General features: G+C 44.5%; 1 protein-coding gene across 1 annotated transcript; it reads right to left on the bottom strand.

Moving 5' to 3' along the window:
- Window positions 1–6,652: 6,652 nt before the first annotated feature.
- On the bottom strand, window positions 6,653–22,306 carry LOC139375654 (discs, large (Drosophila) homolog-associated protein 5). Its single transcript, XM_071117458.1, has 16 exons — window positions 22,199–22,306; window positions 21,712–21,956; window positions 21,287–21,462; window positions 14,479–14,550; window positions 14,268–14,307; window positions 14,097–14,144; window positions 13,798–13,956; window positions 13,378–13,666; window positions 12,989–13,156; window positions 12,772–12,860; window positions 12,502–12,662; window positions 11,173–11,536; window positions 10,029–10,963; window positions 7,536–7,713; window positions 7,356–7,399; window positions 6,653–7,166 (listed from the first exon to the last, which is right to left on the bottom strand). Exons 2-16 carry the CDS (start codon window positions 21,950–21,952, stop codon window positions 7,050–7,052), a joined length of 3,081 nt encoding a protein of 1,026 aa, XP_070973559.1. The 5' UTR covers window positions 21,953–21,956; window positions 22,199–22,306; the 3' UTR covers window positions 6,653–7,049.
- Window positions 22,307–23,223: the final 917 nt, after the last annotated feature.

The raw sequence follows: 23,223 nt of genomic DNA, 5'->3' as shown, positions 1-23,223 counted from the left end.
GAAGGTGTGGCATATTTTCAGGGAGAACTTGTCTTTAAGGTATTTAATTATGCCATTTCCATATTGTGTCTATATCACATTGTATCCTGAACAAAAATATAAACGCAACATGTTGGTCCCATTTTTTATGGGCTGAAATAAAAATTCCCAGAAATGTTCCATATGCACAAAAAGAGTATTGTGTACAAAATTGTTTACATCCCTGTTAGTGAGCATTACTCCTTTGCCAAGATATGCCACAGCTTTCAGGTGGATGGATTATCAAACATTGGATTAAACAGCATGATCATTACACATGTGCACTTTGTGCTGGAGACAGTAAAAGGCAAACGTCCAACAGAGCTGTTGCCAGAGAATTGAATGTTCATTTCTCGACCAATAATCTGTGTCCGACATCGATTTAGATAAATTGCCACTACATCCAACCGGCCTCACAATCGAAGACCACATGTAACCACTCCAGCCCAGGACATCCACATCCGGCTTCTTCACCTGTGGGATCGTCTGGGGGGAGGGGGGTGCAGAGGAGGATTTCTGTCTGTAATAAAGACCTTTTGTGTGAAAAAACTCATTCTGATTGGCTGGGCCTGGCTCCCCAGTGGGTGGGCCTATGCCCTCTGAGGCCCACCCATGGTTGCGCTACTGCACAGTCATGTGAAATCCATAGATTAGGACCTAATTGATTTCAATTGACTGATTTCCTTCTTTGAAGTGTAATGCAGTAAAAACTTTGAAATTGTTGCATGTTGCATTTTTGTTCAGGATATCATTTTTTAATTTTTGTTTATTTCACCTTTATTTAAGCAGGTAGTCTAGTTGAGAACAAGTTCTCATTTACAACTGTGACCTGGCCAAGATAAAGCAAAGCAGTGCGACACAACAACACAGAGTTACACATGGAATAAACAAACATAGTCAATAACACAGTAGAAAATAAGTATGTACAGCGTGTGCAAATGAGGTAAGATAAGGGAGGTAAGGCAATAAATAGGCCACAGTTGCGAAATCATTTCAATTTAGCAATTTAAACACTGCAGTGATAGATGTGCAGAAGATGAATGTGCAAGTAGAGATAATGGGGTGCAAAGGAGCAAAAAAAAAAAACAGTATGGGGATGAGGTAGTTGGTATTTACAGATGGGCTACGTACAGGTTCAGTGATCTGTGAGCTACTCCGACAGCTGGTGCTTAAAGTTAGTGACGGATATATGAGTCTCCAGAGATTTTTGCAATTTGTTCCAGTTATTGGCAGCAGAGAACTGGAAGGGCGGCCAATGGAGAAATTGGCTTTGGGGGGGTGACCAGTGAAATATACCTGCTGGAGCGCGTGCTACGAGTGGGTGCTGCTATGGTGACCAGTGAGCTGAGATAAGGTGGGGCTTTACCTTGCAAAGACTTATAGATGATCTGGAGCCAGTGGGTTTGGCGACGAATATGAAGCAAGGGCCAGCCAACGAGAGCATACAGGTCGCAGTGGTGGGTAGTATACCATATCACCCCCATCTGCCATGACATGATAGATGAATAAACCCATTATTTTGCTTTGAGAAAGACATGGTTAGTGTAACTTCACGTAAAACTGATAAATGACTGGTAAATCCTCCTCTGTCTCTAAGCATGGAAAGGGGATCCACACATGATTCATGAGGAGAGTGCCTGGCTCTCAGTACCCCCTGAGGAATGAGTACACTGGGGACACTGTCCAGGGGCTGAAGCATGGCCAGGGCAGCTTCTACTACAGCCGCAGGCTCTTCACAAAAGAGAATGGAAGGACAACAAAAAACATGGACAGGTGAAGGGGGAAAAAAACACTTCCTACTTCCATAGAGCAATCATTCTAATTGAGTAGATGTTAATGTGGAGTGGAAATAATAAGATCTCTGAACATTCTGGTTAAAGTTTATTGTAAAAAATGGGTGCATATTTGAAGGGGAGCTTGTGGACGACCACACGGCAGAGTTCCCAGCATTCTGCCTGGAAGGTTCAAACACCCCTGATCTGAGTGGGATAAGAACACACACTCCCCCATTCTGAGGACGGTAAGCACACCAAGTCCCTCTGAAAATACAGTTGAAGTCGGAAGTTTACATACACTTAGGTTGGAGTCATTAAAACTTGTTTTTCAACCACTCCACACATTTCTTGTGAACAAACTATAGTTTTGGCAAGTCAGTTAGGACATCTACTTTGTGCATGACACAAGTCATTTTTCCAACAATTGTTTACAGACAGATTATTTCACTTATAATTTACATGTTCTGTCTCCTAGAGATGAACGTACTTTGGTGCCAAAAGTACAAATCAATCCCAGAACAATAGCAAAGGACCTTGTGAAGATGCTGGAGGAAACAGGTACAAAAGTATCTAAATTCACAGTAAAACAAGTCCTATATCGACATAACCTAAAAGGCCGCTCAGCAAGGAAGAAGCCACTGCTCCAAAACTACGGTTTACAACTGCACGTGGGAACAACGATTGCACTTTTTGGAGAAATGTCCTCTGGTCTGATGAAACAAAAATAGAACTGTTTGGCCATAATGACCATTGTTATGTTTGGAGGAAAAAGGGGGAGGCTTGCAAGCCAAATAACACCATCCCAACAGTGAAGCACGCTGGTGGCAGCATCATGTTGTGGGGATGCTTTGCTGCAGGAGGGACTGGTGCATTTCACAAAATAGATAGAATCATGAGGGGGGAAATTAGGTGGATATATTGAAGCAACATCTCAAGATATCAGTCAGGAAGTTAAATCTTGGTCCCAAATTCGTCTTCCAAATGGACAATGACCCCAAGCATACTTCCAAAGTTGTGGCAAAATGGCTTAAGGACAACAAAGTCAAGGTATTGGAGTGGCCATCACAAAGCCCTGACCTCAATCCCATAGAATATTTGTGGGCAGAACTGAAAAAGCGTGTGCGAGCAAGGAGGCCTACAAACCTGACTCAGTTACACCAGCTCTGTCAGGAGGAATGGGACAAAATTCACTCAACTTATTGTGGGAAGCTTGTGGAAGGCTACCCAAAACATTTGACCCAAGTTAAACAATTTAAAGGCAATGCTACCAAATACTAATTGAGTGTATGTAAACTTCTGACCCACTGGGAATGTGATGAAAGAAATAAAAGCTGAAATAAATAATTCTCTCTACTATTATTCTGACATTTCACATTCTTAAAATAAAGTGGTGATCCTAACTGACCTAAAACAAGGAATTTTTACTCTGATTAAATGTCATGAATTGTGAAAAACTGAGTTTAAATGTATTTGTCTAAGGTGTATGTAAACTTCCGACTTCAACTGTATATACTTCAAAACAGGGGTAATAGTGACCAGTAGCAGGATACATGGGTACTAATGGCAATCAATAATCAATAAACAGCAGCATAGTGGTAGTAATACAGTTAATCAATAGTCATTTTAGCAGCAGTGTAGGTATGGTGGGGATTGTTGGGGAATAATCAGAATTGGTGGGTAACATAGATAAGATGTTTTATTTTCATGATATGCTTATGAGTTATTTCTCAGAAGAATGTATTTTGTTGTACTATAGTGGTGGCCATTGGCAGTTATCTGTTCTATGTCAAGACTAAGTTGCATGGTCCGCAGAGAGGGGAGAGGTCAAGGTGTCATCATGTGTAGACATATCTTTTGCTCCACTGTGTCTGTGTGCCAGTCACTCCCTACTTTTCCCATCAGGGAGAGGAGGATGGCAGTGTCTGGAATCATTCTATGCTCCCCGTGAGCTTGTCCAGGATTGGTTGTATTTAGAATTTGTTGTATCTAAATGACAATTTGATATATGCCTGTTAATATGGAGGATTGGTTTATGGTTCTGGGTTTGAGTAAGGAGACAGAGCTGAACGATTTATTATGTCTATGCTGTCTGACTATGTGTGTTCTTTGCTATTAAAAGGATCTCAGTTGCAATGTAGAGGGGGCTCTCAGAGAATTCATTGATAGACACTGAATTGATCTGAGAGTCACAGGGTTGTGATAGAGCTCATATAATTAAAGATGGACTTTGATAACTAACTCTGACTTGTGTTGTGGTTTGATCTCATGATTTGGTAAATAGAGGAAATTTCCACAACAGGATCAGTAGTTGTTACCCATTTAACAGTCTTATGGCCAAGGGATAGAAGCTGTTTAGGGGTCTAATAATACATAATATATTTAATTTGTATAGCGATTTTCATTACAATAAGAATCTCAAAGACACTTTAAAAACAAATAAGTTAAGTGAACGTTCATGGTGGTGGACCTGATTCTAGATTACATTCCTGGAGTTCTTTGAGGCATTGCTGGGTTGTGCAGAGGTCAGGGATCAGAGGGATGGTCAGACCACCAGCTGAAGAGCTGCACTCTTGCTGACACCAGGAGGGTTTCCCCTGGGGAGAGGACAAGAGACAGCGGCCCTCCCCTCTGGCTGAACCTACTGTAAAGTCATCCAACTGAACTGAAAGCTGATTGGTATAATCAGCTTTCAGTCAAATTACAGGTAATCTCACATGGAAAATTCTAGCAATTGAGACAAACCCACGTCCAAAAATTATTAATTCAATAATATTTTTCTACCCAGATGGGAAAATCCAAGGAGTCTCCAGCTGTCTACACCCGCAGGGGTGGAGCCCAGTCTCAATGCAGCAGGCAACCTCAAATCACAGATCGGTTGAGGGGTCCTCTTTTACTGTACCCACATATCTGGAGAGCCCAATTTACATTGTTAAGATGGTTACATCTTTGCGGCATTGTTGAAAGTGTATTCCTGTGTTTCAGAGTCAGGTGGTGGGTCAGTAACCCACTCAGACACTGAGGACTCAGGGATCACCATGGGTAGCCCCACCTCTATCAGCAGTGGAAGCTAGTGTCAAATCACCCTCCCCATAATCATCCCCCCAGCACAGGTAGATTACACAACTAATTTGATGACCTCTGAAAATCACGGTTCATCCCCAACCACCCTTTCACCCATAGCAACTCGCTCCGAGGGCCCTCGTCATGTGTTGATGAAACTTTCAGTGGTGGTGGGGGGGGGGGGAATCAATAAACACATCAACTTCAGGACTCATGACTTGAGTTATGCAATTTGTTCCACATTCAAATAATAACATGAAATTCTAATTCCCCCTGTCATTTTACAAGAAACATCTAACAGTTAAACATTTAATTTGGGCGGCATTCCATTTGTTGTGTGTATATCTTTTTTTAAATTAAATGCACGTGGCATATAAATTAGGCATACCTCCATTCTTCTGTATGAAATTGCGCAAACTTCAAACCTATCACTATGCTTGTTGGGATACCACGTCGCTCTGGAGCCTGCAGCCTTGCTGACATGGTCTAATTTGCTCCTACACCCTCAATTTTCACTCCCTCAGCTTTGGGACACTTGTGCAAATGGTGAATGCCAAATGTAGGGGCGAGGGTGATTTGGAATTCAGTATCTTCTAATTATAAAATGTTTCTATGGTGTGCTCATCCCAATCTCACTCCTGCTGTGTATCCTAACCCGAGCCTGTTTAAGAGGAATGGATCAGGAGGAGCTGAAGGAGCAGGGAAGACTTCCTGTCCTGCGGACACTGAGCTGGACCCAGAGGGGACTCACCAGTGTACAGCCTGGAGCTGAGAAGGAAGGTGCAGGACGAGAGGCTGACGCAGACTGCACTAGCACTGCCTCGCTCTGGCTAAGGCCAAGGAAGACACCAGGTACTGAGAGACATTATGAAGAGGCCCCTTCATCCAGTTTGAATCCTAACCACACCCTAAGGGACAGTCAAATGTCCCAAGATTAAAACCCAGAGAACACTTTTGAAGTGATTTTTAGTCTAGGAAATCTGGCCCTGGTGTGCACAATGAATGCTGATGTCAAACTCTGGTCCAACACAAGCTCTTCATGGTAACTCCACAACAAATAAATAAATTATAAAACTGTCCTTTTCAGGGTTGAGAAATCAGTGGGAGGCAGAGGAGATATGGAGGGAGGAGCAAGGCAAAGGGCCAGAGAGTGACCTTAACCCGTCTCCAGTGGCTGAGATAACTGTGGCCTCCACCACCTCTGTGGTCATCACCAAACAGTCACCTGCCTGCAGCGGCTAAGAGGAAATAGACTACCCAGATCACCCTGGGGTTTGGGAGAGATAGGACTGTAAGACCTGTATGCTAGTGCCAGATTAAAAACAGACATTTTCAGATCATGGTCTATCAAATGGGCGGCAGGGTAGCCTAGTGGTTAGAGCGTTGGACTAGGAACCCGAAGGTTGCGAGTTCAAACCCCCGAGCTGACAAGGTAAAAATCTGTCGTTCTGCCCCTGAACAGGCAGTTAACCCACTGTTCCCAGGCCGTCATTGAAAATAAGAATTTGTTCTTAACTGACTTGCCTGGTTAAATAAAGGTAAAATAAAAAAATAAATAAAATAAAAAAATCATAAGTCCTCTACATGAACATGCATTTCACACAATTCTTCTGATAATAAAATACTGTTTCATGATTCAGTCATTGTTTGGTATAGATGCTATAGTTGTAGAAAGAGGCACTGACAAACCAGTTAGCTCCTGCTGCAGCCTTCACTGTAAAATATAACATGTTGCAGCGTTGCTTCAATAGTGCTTGAAGGAGAGGAACCCTTTAAAAAAGAAGTCTGTTGAAGACCAATTAGAAGAATCAACATTTTATTTACACAAACCAAAAGGTTTTTCAGAATGCATATTCAACATAGAAGAATTTAGGCTACCGGTATTTATAAACTCTTGGTTCAATTTTTTTTTTTACTGCACACACCTGGGCACCATAGAAAATGTGCTTAACAATTAGGAAACTACCTGGAGCCTTTTTGGTATTTCAATAAAAAAAGGTGTAGTAGACATGACAAAGAATTTAAGGAAACTCCTTGAAAATCTGTTGAAGTTACATAAAAACACTTTTCTGACAATTAGAGGAGTTTAGAAAAAAGTAACAATGCATATAAACTAATTATTTTCTTGAGACAATAAAAACTAGTCTCTAGAGCGAAATGGAGGGAAAAAAACAGCAGTTAAGCAAATCGGTCTCATCAGTTGTTTGTTCTATTAGATGGAGGTGTGAATGACATGAGGTCACTGGGGCACATTGACTGTCTCACTCTGTCCATCTGATCAGGGGTGAACAGCAACATATCCGACTCAACTGGCTGGAGGAGAGAGAAGAGATTTAGGAGAATGAAGTGGGGACAGCATGGGTCAGTTGATGAATTGAGATGAATGCATGCCTAATAGTAAAATCACATATTTCAGAACACCATAGTGAAAAGTGATCCAACACCAAATGAAATCATACTTTATATATGTGAGAAAGAAGGGGGTAAAACAAGGAAGTTAACCTTTGTGGTCCGTGGGGTGAACATTTGTGCCAAACTGGGAAACGCTGTGATGGGAGTGAGGAGGGAATACAAAAATGACTTGATTGAAAAAGAAAACAAATCCACCATAAGGAATACAAATATCCAGGTCAAAGCCTATCCATGCACCGAAACCCAGGTGTACACACACACACCACTTACCTGTGGGAGACGACGCTTCCTCCCAAGTGGGCTCTCCAGACTGAGCCATCGGACTCTCCATTTCTACGTCGATCGCCATGGGCGACAGCATCTCCTCAGCAACAGCCAACTCCCGTGGCGACAAGCTGCAGCTTGCTACAGGTTGGAGGTAGCGCTCAAACTCCAACCCCAGAAGACTCTAGTGTATTTAGAGAAAACAATTACCTCTTGCCAGTCATTCATTAAGATCAGCTCAACTACATGACCAAAAGTATGTGGACACCTGCTCAAACATCTCATTCCTTAATTATGGGCATTAATATGGAGTTGTTCCCCCCTACACTGCTGTAACAGCCTACAGGGAAGGCTTTCCACTGGTTTTGGAGCATTGCTGCGGGGACTGGCTTCCATTCAGCCACAAGAGCATGAGTAAGGTCTGGCACTGATGTTGGGCGATTAGGCCTGGCTCGCAGTCTGCGTTCCAATTAATCCAAAAGGTTTTCAACAAAGTTGGCAGCACAGAATCTAGAATGTCGTTGTAAGCTTCAGCGTTAAGATTTCCCTTCACTAGAACTATGGGGCCTAACCTGAACCACGAAGAACAGCCCTAGAACATTATTCCTCCTACACCAAACTTCAAAGTTGCCAATATAAAATTGGGGCAGGTAGTTTTCTCCAAGCATCCGCCAAACCGAGAGAATCTTCTGTCGGACTGCCAGATGGTGAAACGTGATTCATCACTCCAGAGAAGGCGTTTCCACTGCCCCAGAGTCCAACAGTGGCAAGCTTTACACCACTCTTGGTATTTCACAAAATGATCAGTCTTCTGTGCGATTGCTCGGCCACGGAAACCCATTTCATGACGCTCCCGATGAACAGTTCCTTGTGCTGACGTTGCTTCCAGAGGCAGTTCCGAACTCGGTAGAGAGTGTTGCAACTGAGGACAGACTATTATTACGTTCTTCAGCACTCAGTGGTCCCGTTCTGTGAGCTTGTGTGGCCTAGCACTGCAGTTGAGCTGTTGTTGCTCCTAGACATTTCAACTTCCCAATAACATCACTTACAGTTGACCAGGGCAGCTCTAATAGGGCAGAAATTTGACGAACTGACTTGTTGGAAAGGTGGCATCCTATGACGATGCCACGTTGAAAGTCACTCAGCTCTACTGCCAATATTTGTCTATGGAGATTCTCCATGGCTGTTTGATAAATGTTATACTCTGGTCAGCAACAGCTGTGGCTGAAATAGCGGAATCCACTCATTTGAAGGGGTGTACACACATATACATACATACATATATAAACATCCCTTCTTCAGGATCCTGTCTTTCAAAGACAATTCATAAAAATCCAAATAACTTCACAGATCTTCATTGTGAAGGGTTTAATCACTGTTTCCCATGCTTGTTGAATGGCACTTATTAAGACATTAACAGCTTACAGACGGTAGGCAATAAAGGTCACAGTTAAGAAAACTTAGGACACTAAAGAGGCCTTTCTACAAACTCTGAAAAACACCAAAAGAAAGATGCCCAGGGTCCCTGCTCATCTGCGTGAATGTGCCTTAGGCATGCTGCAAGGAGAAATGAGGACTGCAGATGTGACCATGGAAATAAATGTCACCCATGGGCACAAACCCACCGTTGCTGGACCAGACACAGGACTGGCAAAAAGTGCTCTTCACTGACGAGTCGCGGTTTTGTCTCACCAGGGGTGATGGTCGGATTCGCGTTTATCGTCGACGGAATGAGCTCTACACGGAGGCCTGTACTCTGGAGCAGGAACGATTTGGAGGTGGAGGATCCGTCATGGTCTAGGGCGGTGTGTCACAGCATCATCAGACTGAGCTTGTCGTCATTGCAGGCAATCTCAATGCTGTGCATTACAGGGAAGACATCCTCCTCCTTCATGTGGTACCCTTCCTGCAGGCTCGTCCTGACATGACCCTCCAGCATGACAATGCCACCAGCCATACTGCTCGTTCTGTGTGTGATTTCCTGCAAGACAGGAATGTCAGTGTTTTTTCCATGGCCAGCGAAGAGCCCAAATCTCAATCCCATTGAGCACGTCTGGGACCTGTTGGATCGGAGGGTGAGGGATAGGGCCATTCCCCCCCAGAAATGTCCAGGAACTTGCAGGTGCCTTGGTGGAAGAGTGGGGTAACATCTCACAGCAAGTACTGGCAAATCATGAGAAGGAGATGCACTGCAGTACTTAATGCAGCTGGTGGCCACACCAGATACTGACTGTTACTTTTGACCCCCCCTTTGTTCAGGGACACATTATTCCATTTCTGTTAGTCACATGTCTGTTGAACTTGTTCAGTTTGTCTGTTGTTGAATCTTGTTATGTTCATACAAATATTTTTACATGTTAAGTTCGCTGAAAATAAACGCAGTTGACAGTGAAAGGACATTTCTTTTTTTGCTGAGTTTATATACACACACACACACACACACACACACACACACACACACACACACACACGTATCTCCTTTGCCAAAAAAAAACTTACCTCAGTGATATAACTGTTTGGAGTCACTGTCACATCGGCATTAGCTGAGACGCTGAGGGAGACCTGGACAGTAGGAGAGGAGGGCACCAGGCAGGGTGAGGAGAGGGGAGATAGGCTGTCCTCGGTAGGTTTTGGCCTGGCTGGATTGGAGGAGAGGGTGAAGCTGAAGGCAGGGCTCCTGACTGGGGAGAACTCTGCTCCATTGGTGGGAGTGTGGGGCAGTGAAGGAGAGAGGGGAAGCCTTGGTGAGATGGGTAAGCTGATATCGTAGTCCTCTAAATCTTCTTCTCTGTCCTGGAGTGAGGGAGAGGATAGAATTGACTGGGTAGCCAAAGTGCTGCTCACTTCAGGCATGGCCAGGAGTGCCGATTGGTTGGGCTCCTCTGCGGCCAACACCGATTGGCTGAAGACTTCTTGGGTCATTTCGTCATTGGTCAGCTGTTGCGTGTTGGATGGCGATTGGCTCATTTTCTCAGACTCAGAGCTCTCAATGTGCTCTTCATGGCAAACAGTGGGCTCTGTGACAACCTCCGATTGGTCACAAGCTTCCTGCATGCTCTCGGGCTCTGGTTTGTCAGGAGTGACTTCATTCTGGACCGAGACTAGCTCTGGTTGGTAGCAGGGGCCTTCCTCTGACTGGGCGTCTATCAAAGCTTCTTTGACTGGTGAGAAGCAGAGAGAGACTCTGGTGGGGCTATTCTGGGCGGGGGCCAGGGTGCAGAGTGGGGTGGCATCAGACAGACGGGCAGGGGAGAGGGTGGAGCGAGCAGGGGTGAGGGTGGAGCGAGCAGGGGTGAGGCAGGGGAGAGTAGAGGGTTGTGCAGCTGCAGCAGCATTGGAGTGGCGGGTTCTGACGGGGGTGGAGAACTTGGTGACAGAGCAGGGAGATGCCTGAGGCGGCCTGGCAGCTACACGGGTTGATCTCCTCACAGAGCCTAGAAAGACAGAGACAACACAGCAGTCAGTCAATTCACAACTCTAACACTGACAGAGGGAGATGTCAGCTTTCTTCCAGGCCCGCGCAAACCCTCTGTCCTTTCAGCCTGCCATTCTATGCATCTTCCTCTCCCGCCATCCATATCTCTGTGCATCACAGCAGTTGAGGGGAGGCATGGGAGAAGAACAGCAGAGGTATGACTCTCACCTGTGAGTTTGGCGGGACTCTCCACCTGAAAGAAGCCTCCCTGGAACACCACCACCGGCGACTCTGGGGCCAAGATCTCTGCCTGGGGGTCCTGAGGAGCTGGAGCAGGGTCGTCCACAGCACTGCCTGGCCCTGCAGCCTGGACTGCCTTCTCTGCCTCTGCAGCCTGCTGCTTGACCTTAATAGCAGCCTTGATCGCAGCCAGACGAGACTTGGCGGCAGCTCCACCAACAGGCTTTGCCACCGGAGCAGAGGCCGGCTTCTTGACCACCTTCCTCTGTCGTGGTGGGGGCTTTCTCTCCTCCTGCCAACCCTTAGACTCTGCTTCCTTCAGAGCACCAAACTTATTGTTCACGTCTTCTACCTGAAAAAGGAAGCGTTGAACAAGGTGAGTGAGGAAAGAGGGGATGCCTTTTTAGAAAGCTTGCCACATTTGCAAATTTTCAACCTTTTAGAAGGCTGTACCAATCTAGGTGGTAATTCTTCCTAGAGGTAGCTAGTATAGCTTACATTTAGTGTTAAAAGTCAAGCATAAACAGACTAAACACCCGTGTCTGTTCATCTAATTCTACACAAACTGACACACACACACAGGAGTAAACCATTTCCTCCTAGTCACTAACCCACCTGGCAGTAGACCATGTCCTCTAGTCACTAACCCACCTGGCAGTAGACCATGTCCTCCTAGTCACTAACCCACCTGGCAGTAGACCAAGTCCTCCTAGTCACTAACCCACCTGGTAGTAGACCATGTCCTAGTAATCACTAACCCACCTGGTAGTAGACCATGTCCTCCTAGTCACTAACCCACCTGGCAGTAAACCATGTCCTAGTAATCACTAACCCACCTGGCAGTAAACCATGTCCTCGTAATCACTAACCCACCTGGCAGTAAACCATGTCCTTCTAGTCACTAACCCACCTGGCAGTAAACCATGTCCTAGTAATCACTAACCTACCTGGCAGTAAACCATGTCCTTCTAGTCACTAACCCACTTGGCAGTAAACCATGTCCTAGTAATCACTAACCCACCTGGCAGTAAACCATGTCCTCCTAGTCACTAACCCACCTGGCAGTAAACCATGTCCTTCTAGTCACTAACCCACCTGGCAGTAAACCATGTCCTAGTAATCACTAACCCACCTGGCAGTAAACCATGTCCTCGTAATCACTAACCCACCTGGCAGTAAACCATGTCCTCGTAATCACTAACCCACCTGGCAGTAAACCATGTCCTTCTAGTCACTAACCCACCTGGCAGTAAACCATGTCCTAGTAATCACTAACCCACCTGGCAGTAGACCAAGTCCTCCTAGTCACTAACCCACCTGGTAGTAGACCATGTCCCAGAAGCCTTGCAAGTCGGTGCATGTGGTGATCTTCTCTCCTCTGCCAAGCGCACAGTCATCGACCAGGCCAGAGAACTGACCAAACCTCTCCTTCATCAGCAGCCTGGCCTGCCCCACTGCAGTACGCATACGGTCCCGCACTTCACAAAGGGATGGATATAAACATTGAGGAAATGTTGTAGGATGCATTTCGCTAATAGAAATCCAAATCGACCACTTAAGATGGTTAAAACACGTCAAGTCACTCACTCTCTTCAGGGATAGAGGCATCATCCACCCTGGGCTCCCACTGCTGACAAAATGCTGTCAGTCTCTCGGTCTCACTGACCACCACCAACCTGACAGACACACAGACAGACATTCACATATCACATGACACAACACTTGTCTAGGTCAGGAACTTCGCTGTTGACTTGGTTTCATATAATATGCATGATAAGTTTGTCAGCTAAAATGTAACCCTCACCTAAAGTAGGGCACATCATGCTCTGGTTCCTGGGGACACTGAGGGGCCAGAGTAGGAGAAGGTGGGGATTGTACAGGGGACTTGGCAGGAGAGGGAGCACTGAGCTCCATTTTGGGCACCAAGTCAGAGAGCCAGAGTGGCACAGGTGGTAGTACAAAGGCAGGGACACTGCAGAGAGGAGGATGAAGATTTAAAACATAGAAAATGACAATATGTTTTCAGTAAGAAATGACAGCCAGTCATATTTTAATAAGCAGTAACAGTATATCAACCAGATTTTCATACCCCAGCAGAAAAAAATGCATCTGTAATGCATCTAATAAATATTACAAGGGAATCTAAAATATGTCAGAGGGATACAGACTGATCAGAAACCCACAATGTGTTACCTGGGTTTGAAGAAGGAGTCTGCAGAGCGGGGGGTGAGAGGGGTGGGCTTGAAGTTGGACAGGCCTGCTGGGGCCTGGAACACAAAGCCCTGAGGAGCGAAGGAGGACGGGGTAGGGGCTGGAGGGGGGAGGGAGGAGGCCTGGGCTGGGACAGGTTCTGGATCAGCAGGGGAAGGGTCTTCTACCATCTTCTCCTCCTTTACACTGGGGGGTGGCGGGCTGGCAGCCCTGGGCTCCTCCACTGGCTTTTTCACTTTTACAGCAGCTTGCTTATTGCTTTCAGTATTTCCTAAAGAGAATGTCAAAATGTACCTTTTTCTTTATTTTTTTTTAATGCAGAAATAAAATGGGGGAAACCACATAAAATGCTGTAGAGGAATAATGCATATGAAGCGTGGGATGTCAGCTGCCAAAGCTCACCCCTGGTGTTCCTCCCTCTGCCAACAGGTGGTGATGCAGACTGCTTGGCATTTGATCTGGTCTTGGGAGCTGCAGCAGGTTTGTCCTTTGCCACCGGGGCCACAGAGACCAGAGGCCTGTTAGCTGACCTTGTGGATGGGGCTCTGACGACTTGTTCACCTGCAGGAAAGTGGAAAAAGAACAGTTACATTACAAGTCAAGGATATGTTTATTGGGGTTAAATAATTGGCTGAACAAAAAGGTTGAGGCATAATGTATAGAACAGCTGACAATATTTTTGTCATGGTTACGAGTGTTACCTAAAGTGATCTTTGTTCTCCTGGTTGACCTGACCACAGCTGGTTCAACTAAGACAGAACCAGGTCAAGTTAAGGGGTTAGCAGTCAGTACATACAGGTGTTTAACTAAGCACACCATTCAATGATTATACAGGGTGGAAAATTGTTTTTCAAACAACAAAAAACACCAACCTTTTCTTGAAGAAGGGACAGTGTCAATAGTCTGTGGTGCCTAGGTCAATGGAACAGAGAAAATACAGCATTTTGTCAATTATATGGTTATTCCAAAAAGCTGCTATTATAGTTATTGACTAAATAATCTAATAAAACATATTATATAAAAGATGTGTGCAGAACAAAATGCAGACTTGGTAGGGCAATTATTATTATTTTTTTTTATCACCTTGGGGACCTGCTGCCTCATGGTTGAGCGCGTCACTCTGGTGGATTGGGGCAGGACCACTGTCGTTGTTGCCTGGTAGGAGGAAAAGGCAAGGCCACGTTATGACAACGTAACACCACTAAATCCTTGCTTATACCTGGTGCTAACCGGCATCCTTTGTCCTGGTCTTGTCCACAATCGGATTGTTACCACATTTTCAAATGTGTTTACACATGGTAGTAAAATGTCTCATCCAGCCACTGTGTCCACATTGTGACCAGATTTCCTGGTCCCTCCCTGTATGCAAACGTGACAGATATTCTTTCAAAAATAATATTTATTTTAAAACATATTGCTGTCATAAGTCAATTGTGCCAGCTGTCAATGATTGAAGGTAGGATAATGAGGATGTAAATGGTGTCACTGTCCAGATTAGTCTACACTTGAGAGATACACAGACAATGCGTGCCCGAATACCTCCGGTGGTGGTCAGGAAGATCTGATCAAAATCAAACCACAATGTGTCTTTTTATAGTCTACACCAGTCTACAAATATGGGCACTATCAGGATGTGGACACAATCGGGACAAAGGACGCATGTTAGCACCAGGTATAAACGTGGCTTAAGAACACCCGTTCTGTTCTTATATCAGTGGCGGCTCCTCAGAGGAGACAGGGGACTTTCATAAAAATAGTGAAACAAAAAAGTGATCCTGTTTTTTTTTAGATAAAACTATACTAAATATAGTCACGTCACCAAATAATTGATTAAAACACACAGTTTTGCAACAAAGGTCTACAGCAGCTTTAACACCATGGTGTAGCCGGAGGACAGTTAGTTTCCGTCCTCCTCTGGTTACATTGACTTCAATACAAAACCTAGGAGGCTCATGGTTCTCACCCCCTACCACAGACTTCCACAGTAATTATGACAACTTCCGGAGGATGTCCTCCAACCTATCAGAGCTCTTGCAGTATGAACTGATATGTCGACGCAATCAAAGAATAATCTACTACTGAAAGCATAAACTATAGCTAGCTAGTACTGCAGTGCATAAAATGTGGTGAATAGTTGCCTGAGAGAGAGAAAGACAGTGCTAGCTACAGTGGCATGCGAAAGTATTCACCTCCTTGGCATTTTTACTATTTTGTTGCCTTACAACCTGGAATTAAAATATATTTGTTTTTGTTTTTTTTGGGGGGGGGGGGGGCTGTATCATTTGATTTACAAGACATGCCTACTTTTCTTGTGAAACACAAAAAACAGGAACCTTGAGCATGCATAACTATTCATCCCCCCAGGGTCAAAACTTTGTAGAGCAACCTTTTGCAGCAATTACAGCTGCAAGTCTCTTGGGGTATGTCTCTGTAAGCGTGGCACATCTAGCCACTGGGAGTTATGCAAAACTTCTCCAGATCCTTCAAGTTGAATGGGTTCCGCTGGTGTACAGCAATCTTCAAAACATTTTTGAATTTGCGCCTTTATTTAAGCAGGTAGGCCAGTTGAGAACAAGTTCGCATAAAGCAAAGCAGTGCGACAAAAACAACAGAGTTACACATAAACAAACGTACAGGCTATAAGACAATAGAAAACCTCTTACAATGTACAATGTGTGCAAATGTAGAAGATTAGGGAGTTAAGGCAATAAATAGACCACAGAGGTGAAATAATTACAATTTTGCATTAACACTGGAGTGATATGTGCAAGTAGAGATACTGGGGTGAAAAACAGCAAGAAGATAAATAACAATATGGGGATGTAGTTGGTTGTGCCATTTACAGGTACAGTGATCGGTAAGCTGCTCTGACAGCTGATGCTTAAAGTTAGAGAGGGAGATACAAGTCTCCAGCTTAACTGATTTTTGCAATTCGTTCCAGTCATGGGCAGCAGAGAACTGCAAGGAAAGGCAGCCAAAGTAAGTGTTGGCTTTGGGGCTGACCAGTGAGCTGAGATAAGACTTATAGATGACCTGGAGCCAGTGGGTTTGGCGACGAATATGAAGTGAGGGCCATTGAAGCTCGTTTGGAGGTTAGTTAACACAGTGTCCAAAGTGCCAGATGTATACAGAATGGTGTTGTCTGCGTAGAGGTGGATCAGAGTATCACCAGCAGCAAGAGCGACATCATTGCAATATACAGAGAAAAGAGTCAGCCCGAGAATTGAACCCTGTGGCACCCCCATAGAGACTGCCAACGGTCCGGACAACAGGCCCTCCGATTTGACACACGTAACTCTGAGAAGTAGTTGTTGAACCAGGCGAAGCAGTCATTTGAGGAAACCAAGGATATTGAGTCTGCCGATAAGAATGCAGTGATTGACAGAGTCGAAAGCCTTGGCCAGGTCGATGAAGATGGCTGCACAGTATTGTCTTTTATGCGGTTATGATATCGTTTAGGACCTTGAGTGTGGCTGAGGTGCACCCATGACCAACTTGGACACCAGATTGGAAAGTGGAGAAAGTACGGTGGGATTCAAAATGGTCGATGATCTGTTTGTTAACTTGGCTTTTGAAGACCTTAGAAAGGCAGGGTAGGATAGATATTGGTCTGTAACAGTGTGAGTCTAGAGTGTCTCCCCCTTTGAAGAGGGAGATGACCGTGGCAGGTTTCCTATCTTTGGGGATCTCAGACGATACGAAAGAGGTTGAACAGGCTAGTAATAGGGGTTGCAAAAATTGCGGCAGATAATTTTAGAAGGAGATGGTCCAGATTGTCTAGGCCAGCTGATTTGTAGGGTCCACATTTTGCAGCGCTTTCAGAACATCAGCTGTCTGGATTTGGGTGAAGGAGAAGCAGGGGGGGGGGCTTGGGCAAGTTGCTGCAGGGGGTGCAGAGCCGTTGGTCGGGCTAGGGGTAGCCAGGTGGAAAGCATGGCCATCTGTAGAAAAATGCTTATTGAAATAATCAATTATCGTGGTGACATTGTTTCCTAGCCTCAGTGCAGTGGGCATCTAAGAGATGGTGCTCTTATTCTCCATGGACTTTACAGTGTCCCACAACTTTTTGGAGTTTGTTATACAGGATGCAAATGTTTGTTTGAAAAAGCTAGCCTTAGCTTTCCTAATTGACTATGTATATTAGTTCCTAACTTCCCTGAAAAGTAGCATATCGCTTGGGCTACTCGATGCTAATGCAGAAAGCCACAGTATGTTTTTGTGCAGGTCAGGGGCAGTCAAGTCTGGGGTGAACCAAGGGCGATATCTGTTCTTAGTTCTACATTTTTTGAACGGGCATGCTTATTTAAGATGAGGAAAGCGCTTTTAAAAGCACAACCACGCATCCTCTACTGACGGGATGAGGTCAATATTCTTCCAGGATACCCGGGCCAGGTCGATTAGAAAGGCCTGCTTGCTGAAGTGTTTTAGGGAGCGTTTGACTGTGATGAGGGGTGGACGTTTGACCGCGGACCCATTAAGGACGCAGGCAATGAGGCAGTGATCGCTGAGATCCTGGTTGAAGACAGCAGAGGTGTATTTAGAGGGCAAATTGGTCAGGATGATATCTAAGAGGGTGCCCATGGTTACAGATTTAGGGTTGTACCTGGTAGGTTCCTTGATAATTTGTGAGATTGAGGGCATCTAGTTTAGATGGTTGGACGGCCGGGGTGTTAAGCATATCCCAGTTTAGGTCACCCAACAGTACGAGCTCTGAAAATAGATGGGGGGCAATCAATTCACATATGGTGTCCAGGGCACAGCTGGGTGCTGAGGGGGGTCTATAACAATGGTGAGAGACTTGTTTCTGGAAAGGGGGATTTTTAAAAGTAGAAACTTGAATTGTTTGGGCACAGACCTGGTCAGTATGACAGAACTCTGCAGGCTAACCCCGCCTACTTTGGCAGTTCTATCTTGTCAGAAAATGTTGTAGTTGGAAATTTCTGGATTTTTGGTGGCCTTCCTAAGCCAGGATTCAGACACGGCTAGGACATCAGGGTTGGCGAAGTGTGCTAACGCAGTGAATAAAATAAACTTAGGGAGGAGGCCATGCATGAAACCACGGCTTTTACGGTTACAAAAGTCAACAAATGAACCTCTACATCACCAGAGGAGGAGTAGGCTAAGGGTACGGCTAAAGGCTATAAGAACTGGCCGTCTAGTGCGTTCGGAACAGAGAGTAAATGGAGCAGGTTTCTGGGCGCGGAAGAATAGATTCAAGGCATAACGTACAGACAAGGGTATGGAAGGGTGTGAGTACAGTGAAGGTAAACCTAGGCATTGTGACGATGAGGTTTTGTCTCTGGAGGCAACAGTTAAGCCAGATGAGGTCACCGCATATGTGAGAGGCGTGACAAAAGGGATATCTAAGGCATATATTGGGCAGGGCTGGAGGCTCTACAGTGAAAAAGACAATCACTAACCAAAACAGCAATAGACAAGGCATATTGACATTAGGGAGAGGCATGTGTAGCCAAGTGATCATAGGGTCCAGCGAGTAGCAATAGGTAAGTCAGGGAGCCGATTCAGTAGTCGCTACTACGCTAGGTGAGCTGGAGACACAGAAATTCAGACAGCTAGCGGGCCGGGGCTAGCAGATGGGCCTTTGGCGTCGTCGCAACGAAAGGGCCTGTTGAAACCACCTCGGACGATTACGTCGGCAGACCAGTCGTGATGGATCGGCAGACTGGCAGGTATTGACCGAGCTGAGGCTGGCTGGTGTCCGAGTTAACGGCGAAGACCGCTAGCAGTGGCTGACTGACTACCAGCTATTTAGCTGGCTAGCTTCTGATTGGGGTACCGGTTCTTAGGCATAAAAATAGCAGCTCCGTACCACATAGGGTGAAGCGGGTTGCAGGAGAGTATATTCAGTCCGTAGATGGAAAGTGAGATTAAAATATATACCAGGAGGGAATACGATATTTACACGGGACAGGACGGTACAAGACAAAGCACACATCCGACTGCTACGCCATCTTGGATGATGCTGCCACCACCATGCTTCACTGTGGAGATGGTGTTCTCGGGGTGATGCAAGGTGTTGGGTTTGTGCCAGACAGTGTTTTCCTTAATGGCCAAAAAGCTCAATTTTTGTCTCATCTGACCAGAGTACCTTCTTCCATATGTTTGGGGAGTCTCCCACATGCCTTTGGCGAACACCAAACGTGTTCGCATTTTTCTTCTTTAAGCAATGGCTTTTTTCACACTTCCGTAAAGCCCAGCTCTGTGGAGTGTACAGCTTAAAGTGGTCCTATGGACAGATGCAAAACTCTAATCTCCGCTGTGGAGCAACTCCTTCAGGGTTATCTTTGTTGCGCCTCTTGTGGGCAGGCCCTCTCTTGGCAGGTTTGTTGTGGTGCCATATTCTTTCAATTTTTTAATAATGGATTTAATGGTGCTCCGTGGGCTGTTCAATGGGTTTTTTTTATAACCCAACCCTGATCTGTACTCCACAACTTTGCCCCTGACCTGTTTGGAGAGCTCCATGGTCTTCATAGTGCCCCTTGCTCAGTGGTGTTGCAGACTCGGGGACCTTTCAGAATGGCACATATACACACAGATCATGTGACACAGATTGCACACAGGTGGTATTTTTTAACTAATTATGTGACTTCTGAAGATAATTGGTTGCATCAGATCTTATTTAGGGGCTTCATAGCGAAGGGGGTGAATACAAATGCACCCACCACTTTTCAGTTTACATTATTTTTTTCATTTCACTAAATTTGACTATTTTGTGCATGTCCATTACATGAAACCCCCCCCCAAAAAACGATTTATATTACAGGTTGTAATGCAACAAAATACAAAAAACGCCAAGGGGGGTGAATACTTTTGAAGGCACTAATATAAGTAATTGCGTTTTTTTCTCCACTTTCACTTACCGAGCTAGCAAATGTTACCTAGCTTGCAAATGCAGCTAGCTAGTTTAGCCTACTCAAACAGAGATGGATGCTATGTTTACGGGCTGGCTATCCAACACGAACTCTTTCAAGTCAACGTAAGCTTTTGGTTTTATTAATTTATTGCCATCGTGGCCTGCCGGTGTAACTGCTAAAGTGCACGAATGTAGCAGGTTTATTAACGCGTTAGTTCTAGTAGTTAATAACTATGTTGACTGACATTAGGGGACAACGATGTAAGCTGTGTGTAGCAGTTAGCGTTTATGGTATGGAAAGGTTTTTTCGACCTGGTCATATGCAGCTGTTGTATTGTGCACTGAAGTCCACAAGCAAAGGGAAAAGGTGAGAGGAGAGCGTATAGCTGCCAAAACATTTGACAATGAGCAAATTATTATGCTGTTTTTGTATGTGGCTGCTATGAAAGTGAACTGTGATCAGGAGTGTATTCATTGCACCAATTCTGCTCGAAAACGTTCCTTAAAGGAAGCAAACAGAACAAAACAGGGATAAACATACCTGAATTTGTCCAATAGAAACTCGTTTGCAACTGTTGGACTAATGATTACACCCCAAATCAGCTAGATACAGGCACATGTGCAAGGAGGTATAGAATGTGTCACTGCCTGGATTACTCAATTTTCTCCCGACCTGCTGTAGCAAAAATTGTATTATCGGGTTGTAGCCTAAACCTATCAATTTTACATTGAGCTGGGTGAATGGAAGATGAACGACAGTCAGCAAATATGATGTAATAGAAATAAGGCCAAGTGTATAAAAAAAAACATGTTGTCCTCCCTCAACTTAAAACGGCACCGACCGCTACTGTCTTATATCCCTATGAGTTTTGAGCACATCAAGTTCACCCTCTGGTGATGAGTCAAGTACATCTTCATCAACTCAACGATTGAACGATGACTCCCAAGGACGATGGATATACTATCTATAGATATGTCAGCAGTATACAGACTCCGTGTTAAGCTGTGCCCCCTCACCATGGCTTTGGTCGTGGCAGCTGGGGCCTGAGGTAGAGGGGCCAGGGGCTGGGGCCGGTATAGCCCAACTTTAAACACCCCCTTCTTCTCCCTTGCCCTCTTCTCTTTCTCCTTCACAAGCTCCTTCTTCTCTTTGTAGCGTGCAAGCTTTTTAATTCGCTCCTCCACTGCAGTGTCTGAGAAATAGAATGAGGGAGTTGGAGAGAAAATAGATCAGTGTGGGATTACATAATATTAGTGGGCGTGGAGGATGAAGAGGCATGAGGGCGAAGTTGGCTCAGGCACATTTTTTTTTTTGACACCACAGTTTCAGAGAAGAAAATATTCAAGCCAGCTAACCTGACTACAGTAATGTTACCTAGAGAATAGTGTTAGGTAGCTAAATAAGTGATCCACGAATGCACATCAAAAGCACACAAACTCACTTTTCACTTGTTTTGCATTCGGTGCTTTTTCCTGAATTACTGACACATGTTCTGCAACAGACATGTCCAGTTGAGAGCATTCCAGTTCGGGGAGTTTGTCAAGCTGTCTGCGGCTGTTCAGGGCCTTGTCTCGGTTCTCCTTCTGGGACTGCGACCGTCTGCGAGACATCTTCACCCGCAGCATGTCCACACTGGTGTCACGCTGACGCATGTGGCCGAAACGAGCTTCCATTGTGTCCATGATCCTGTGACAAATATACATACAATGCATTAAACTACGAGTTATTAACACGCTGTTACAGACAAATACATATTGATTATCGTGTGGTTGTATATTTAGAAAACGTTAGTTAGCAAACGATGAGCCAAACAAACTAGCTGGCTATCTTACTAGTAGCAGTCACGGTTAGTCACTGACGCTTAATATGCTCTACCTAGTTATGAGATATATTAATCAAAATAGGATTTTATCAATGTGTACTCTTACCTGTTTAAAATGTAATTATTATTGGTGATATCCAAGTTCTAGCAGTCCAACTATCTAGCAACCTTTATGGATGGAAGTACTCGGATAAACGACTTCCAAGTTAGAACTAAAAATAACAACAACATGGCGGGTTAGTTTTGAAAATTCTGCCATTCAAAGCTGATTGGCTGATTATATATTTCCGGTCAGGAGTGTCGCGCTGATAGGCTAGAGATTTCGAAGTTGTTCTTCTGTGCTATGAAATGTGTGTTCATTGATTTGTAGGCGAAGAAAACAAACATAAAAAAGATACAACTGTAAGTACCTTGGCGGGTTATTATTCTCATTTAATGTACTTAACATAAAGGTTATTCTATGTCCTAGTCCTATGGAATTTGACTGTTTCTGACATTCATCTTCTCTCCACTTTGCTCATTTCAAAATGCACCTTGTAATGTGATATCCTAGCCTACTCTCAACGCACAGCACACCCATGCAGTGTTTCCAAACTCCTCAGTAAGGAAAGTAGATATTGGCTGTCCTAAAAGTCGCCAAATGACGTAATCGCATAATTTGCATAATTGACAATGTGCATATTTTTTTATTGGGCAAGTCAGTTAACTAAGAACAAATTATTATTTTCAATTATAGGAACAGTGGGTTAACTGCCTTGTTCATTGGCAGAAGGACAGATTTTTACCTTGTCGGCTCTGGGATTCAATCTTACAATCTTTCAGTTATTAGTCCAATGCTCTAACCACTAGGCTACCTGTGATGGAGCTGTAGGAGATAGGAATAACGTCGTGGGAGAGACAAAAAGTGAGTAAAAAAAACACTAAATATGTTTAGAACTACAAATGAACTTTCTTCTGACGATTCTTTTTTTATTTTTAGTTTAGTTTTCTTAATTTGTTTTTGTTTTTAACCTTATTGTCCACTTAGGAGCCTACAACAAGTCACAGTAAAACATGAACATTTTTAACCATAAAATAAAAAAATGGTATACAATCTACATTAACAGTCTAAAAGGACCAAAAAGAGACAAT

Source organism: Oncorhynchus clarkii, chromosome 20, assembly GCF_045791955.1.
Source record: "Oncorhynchus clarkii lewisi isolate Uvic-CL-2024 chromosome 20, UVic_Ocla_1.0, whole genome shotgun sequence".
NCBI lineage: Eukaryota > Metazoa > Chordata > Actinopteri > Salmoniformes > Salmonidae > Oncorhynchus > Oncorhynchus clarkii.
The sequence above is the reverse complement of the archived record's forward strand: the minus strand, read 5'-3'. Positions and strand labels throughout refer to the sequence as shown.

Coding starts and splice junctions, on each gene's coding strand:
- LOC139375654 (XM_071117458.1), bottom strand. CDS start 21,952: ATGGACACAATGGAAGCTCGTTTCGGCCACATGCGTCAGCGTGACACC. Junction 14,308..14,478: donor TGAGGCAGCAGGTCCCCAAG/GTGATAAAAAAA, acceptor CCATTGACCTAG/GCACCACAGACTATTGACAC. Junction 13,157..13,377: donor GACTCCTTCTTCAAACCCAG/GTAACACATTGT, acceptor TCCTCTCTGCAG/TGTCCCTGCCTTTGTACTAC.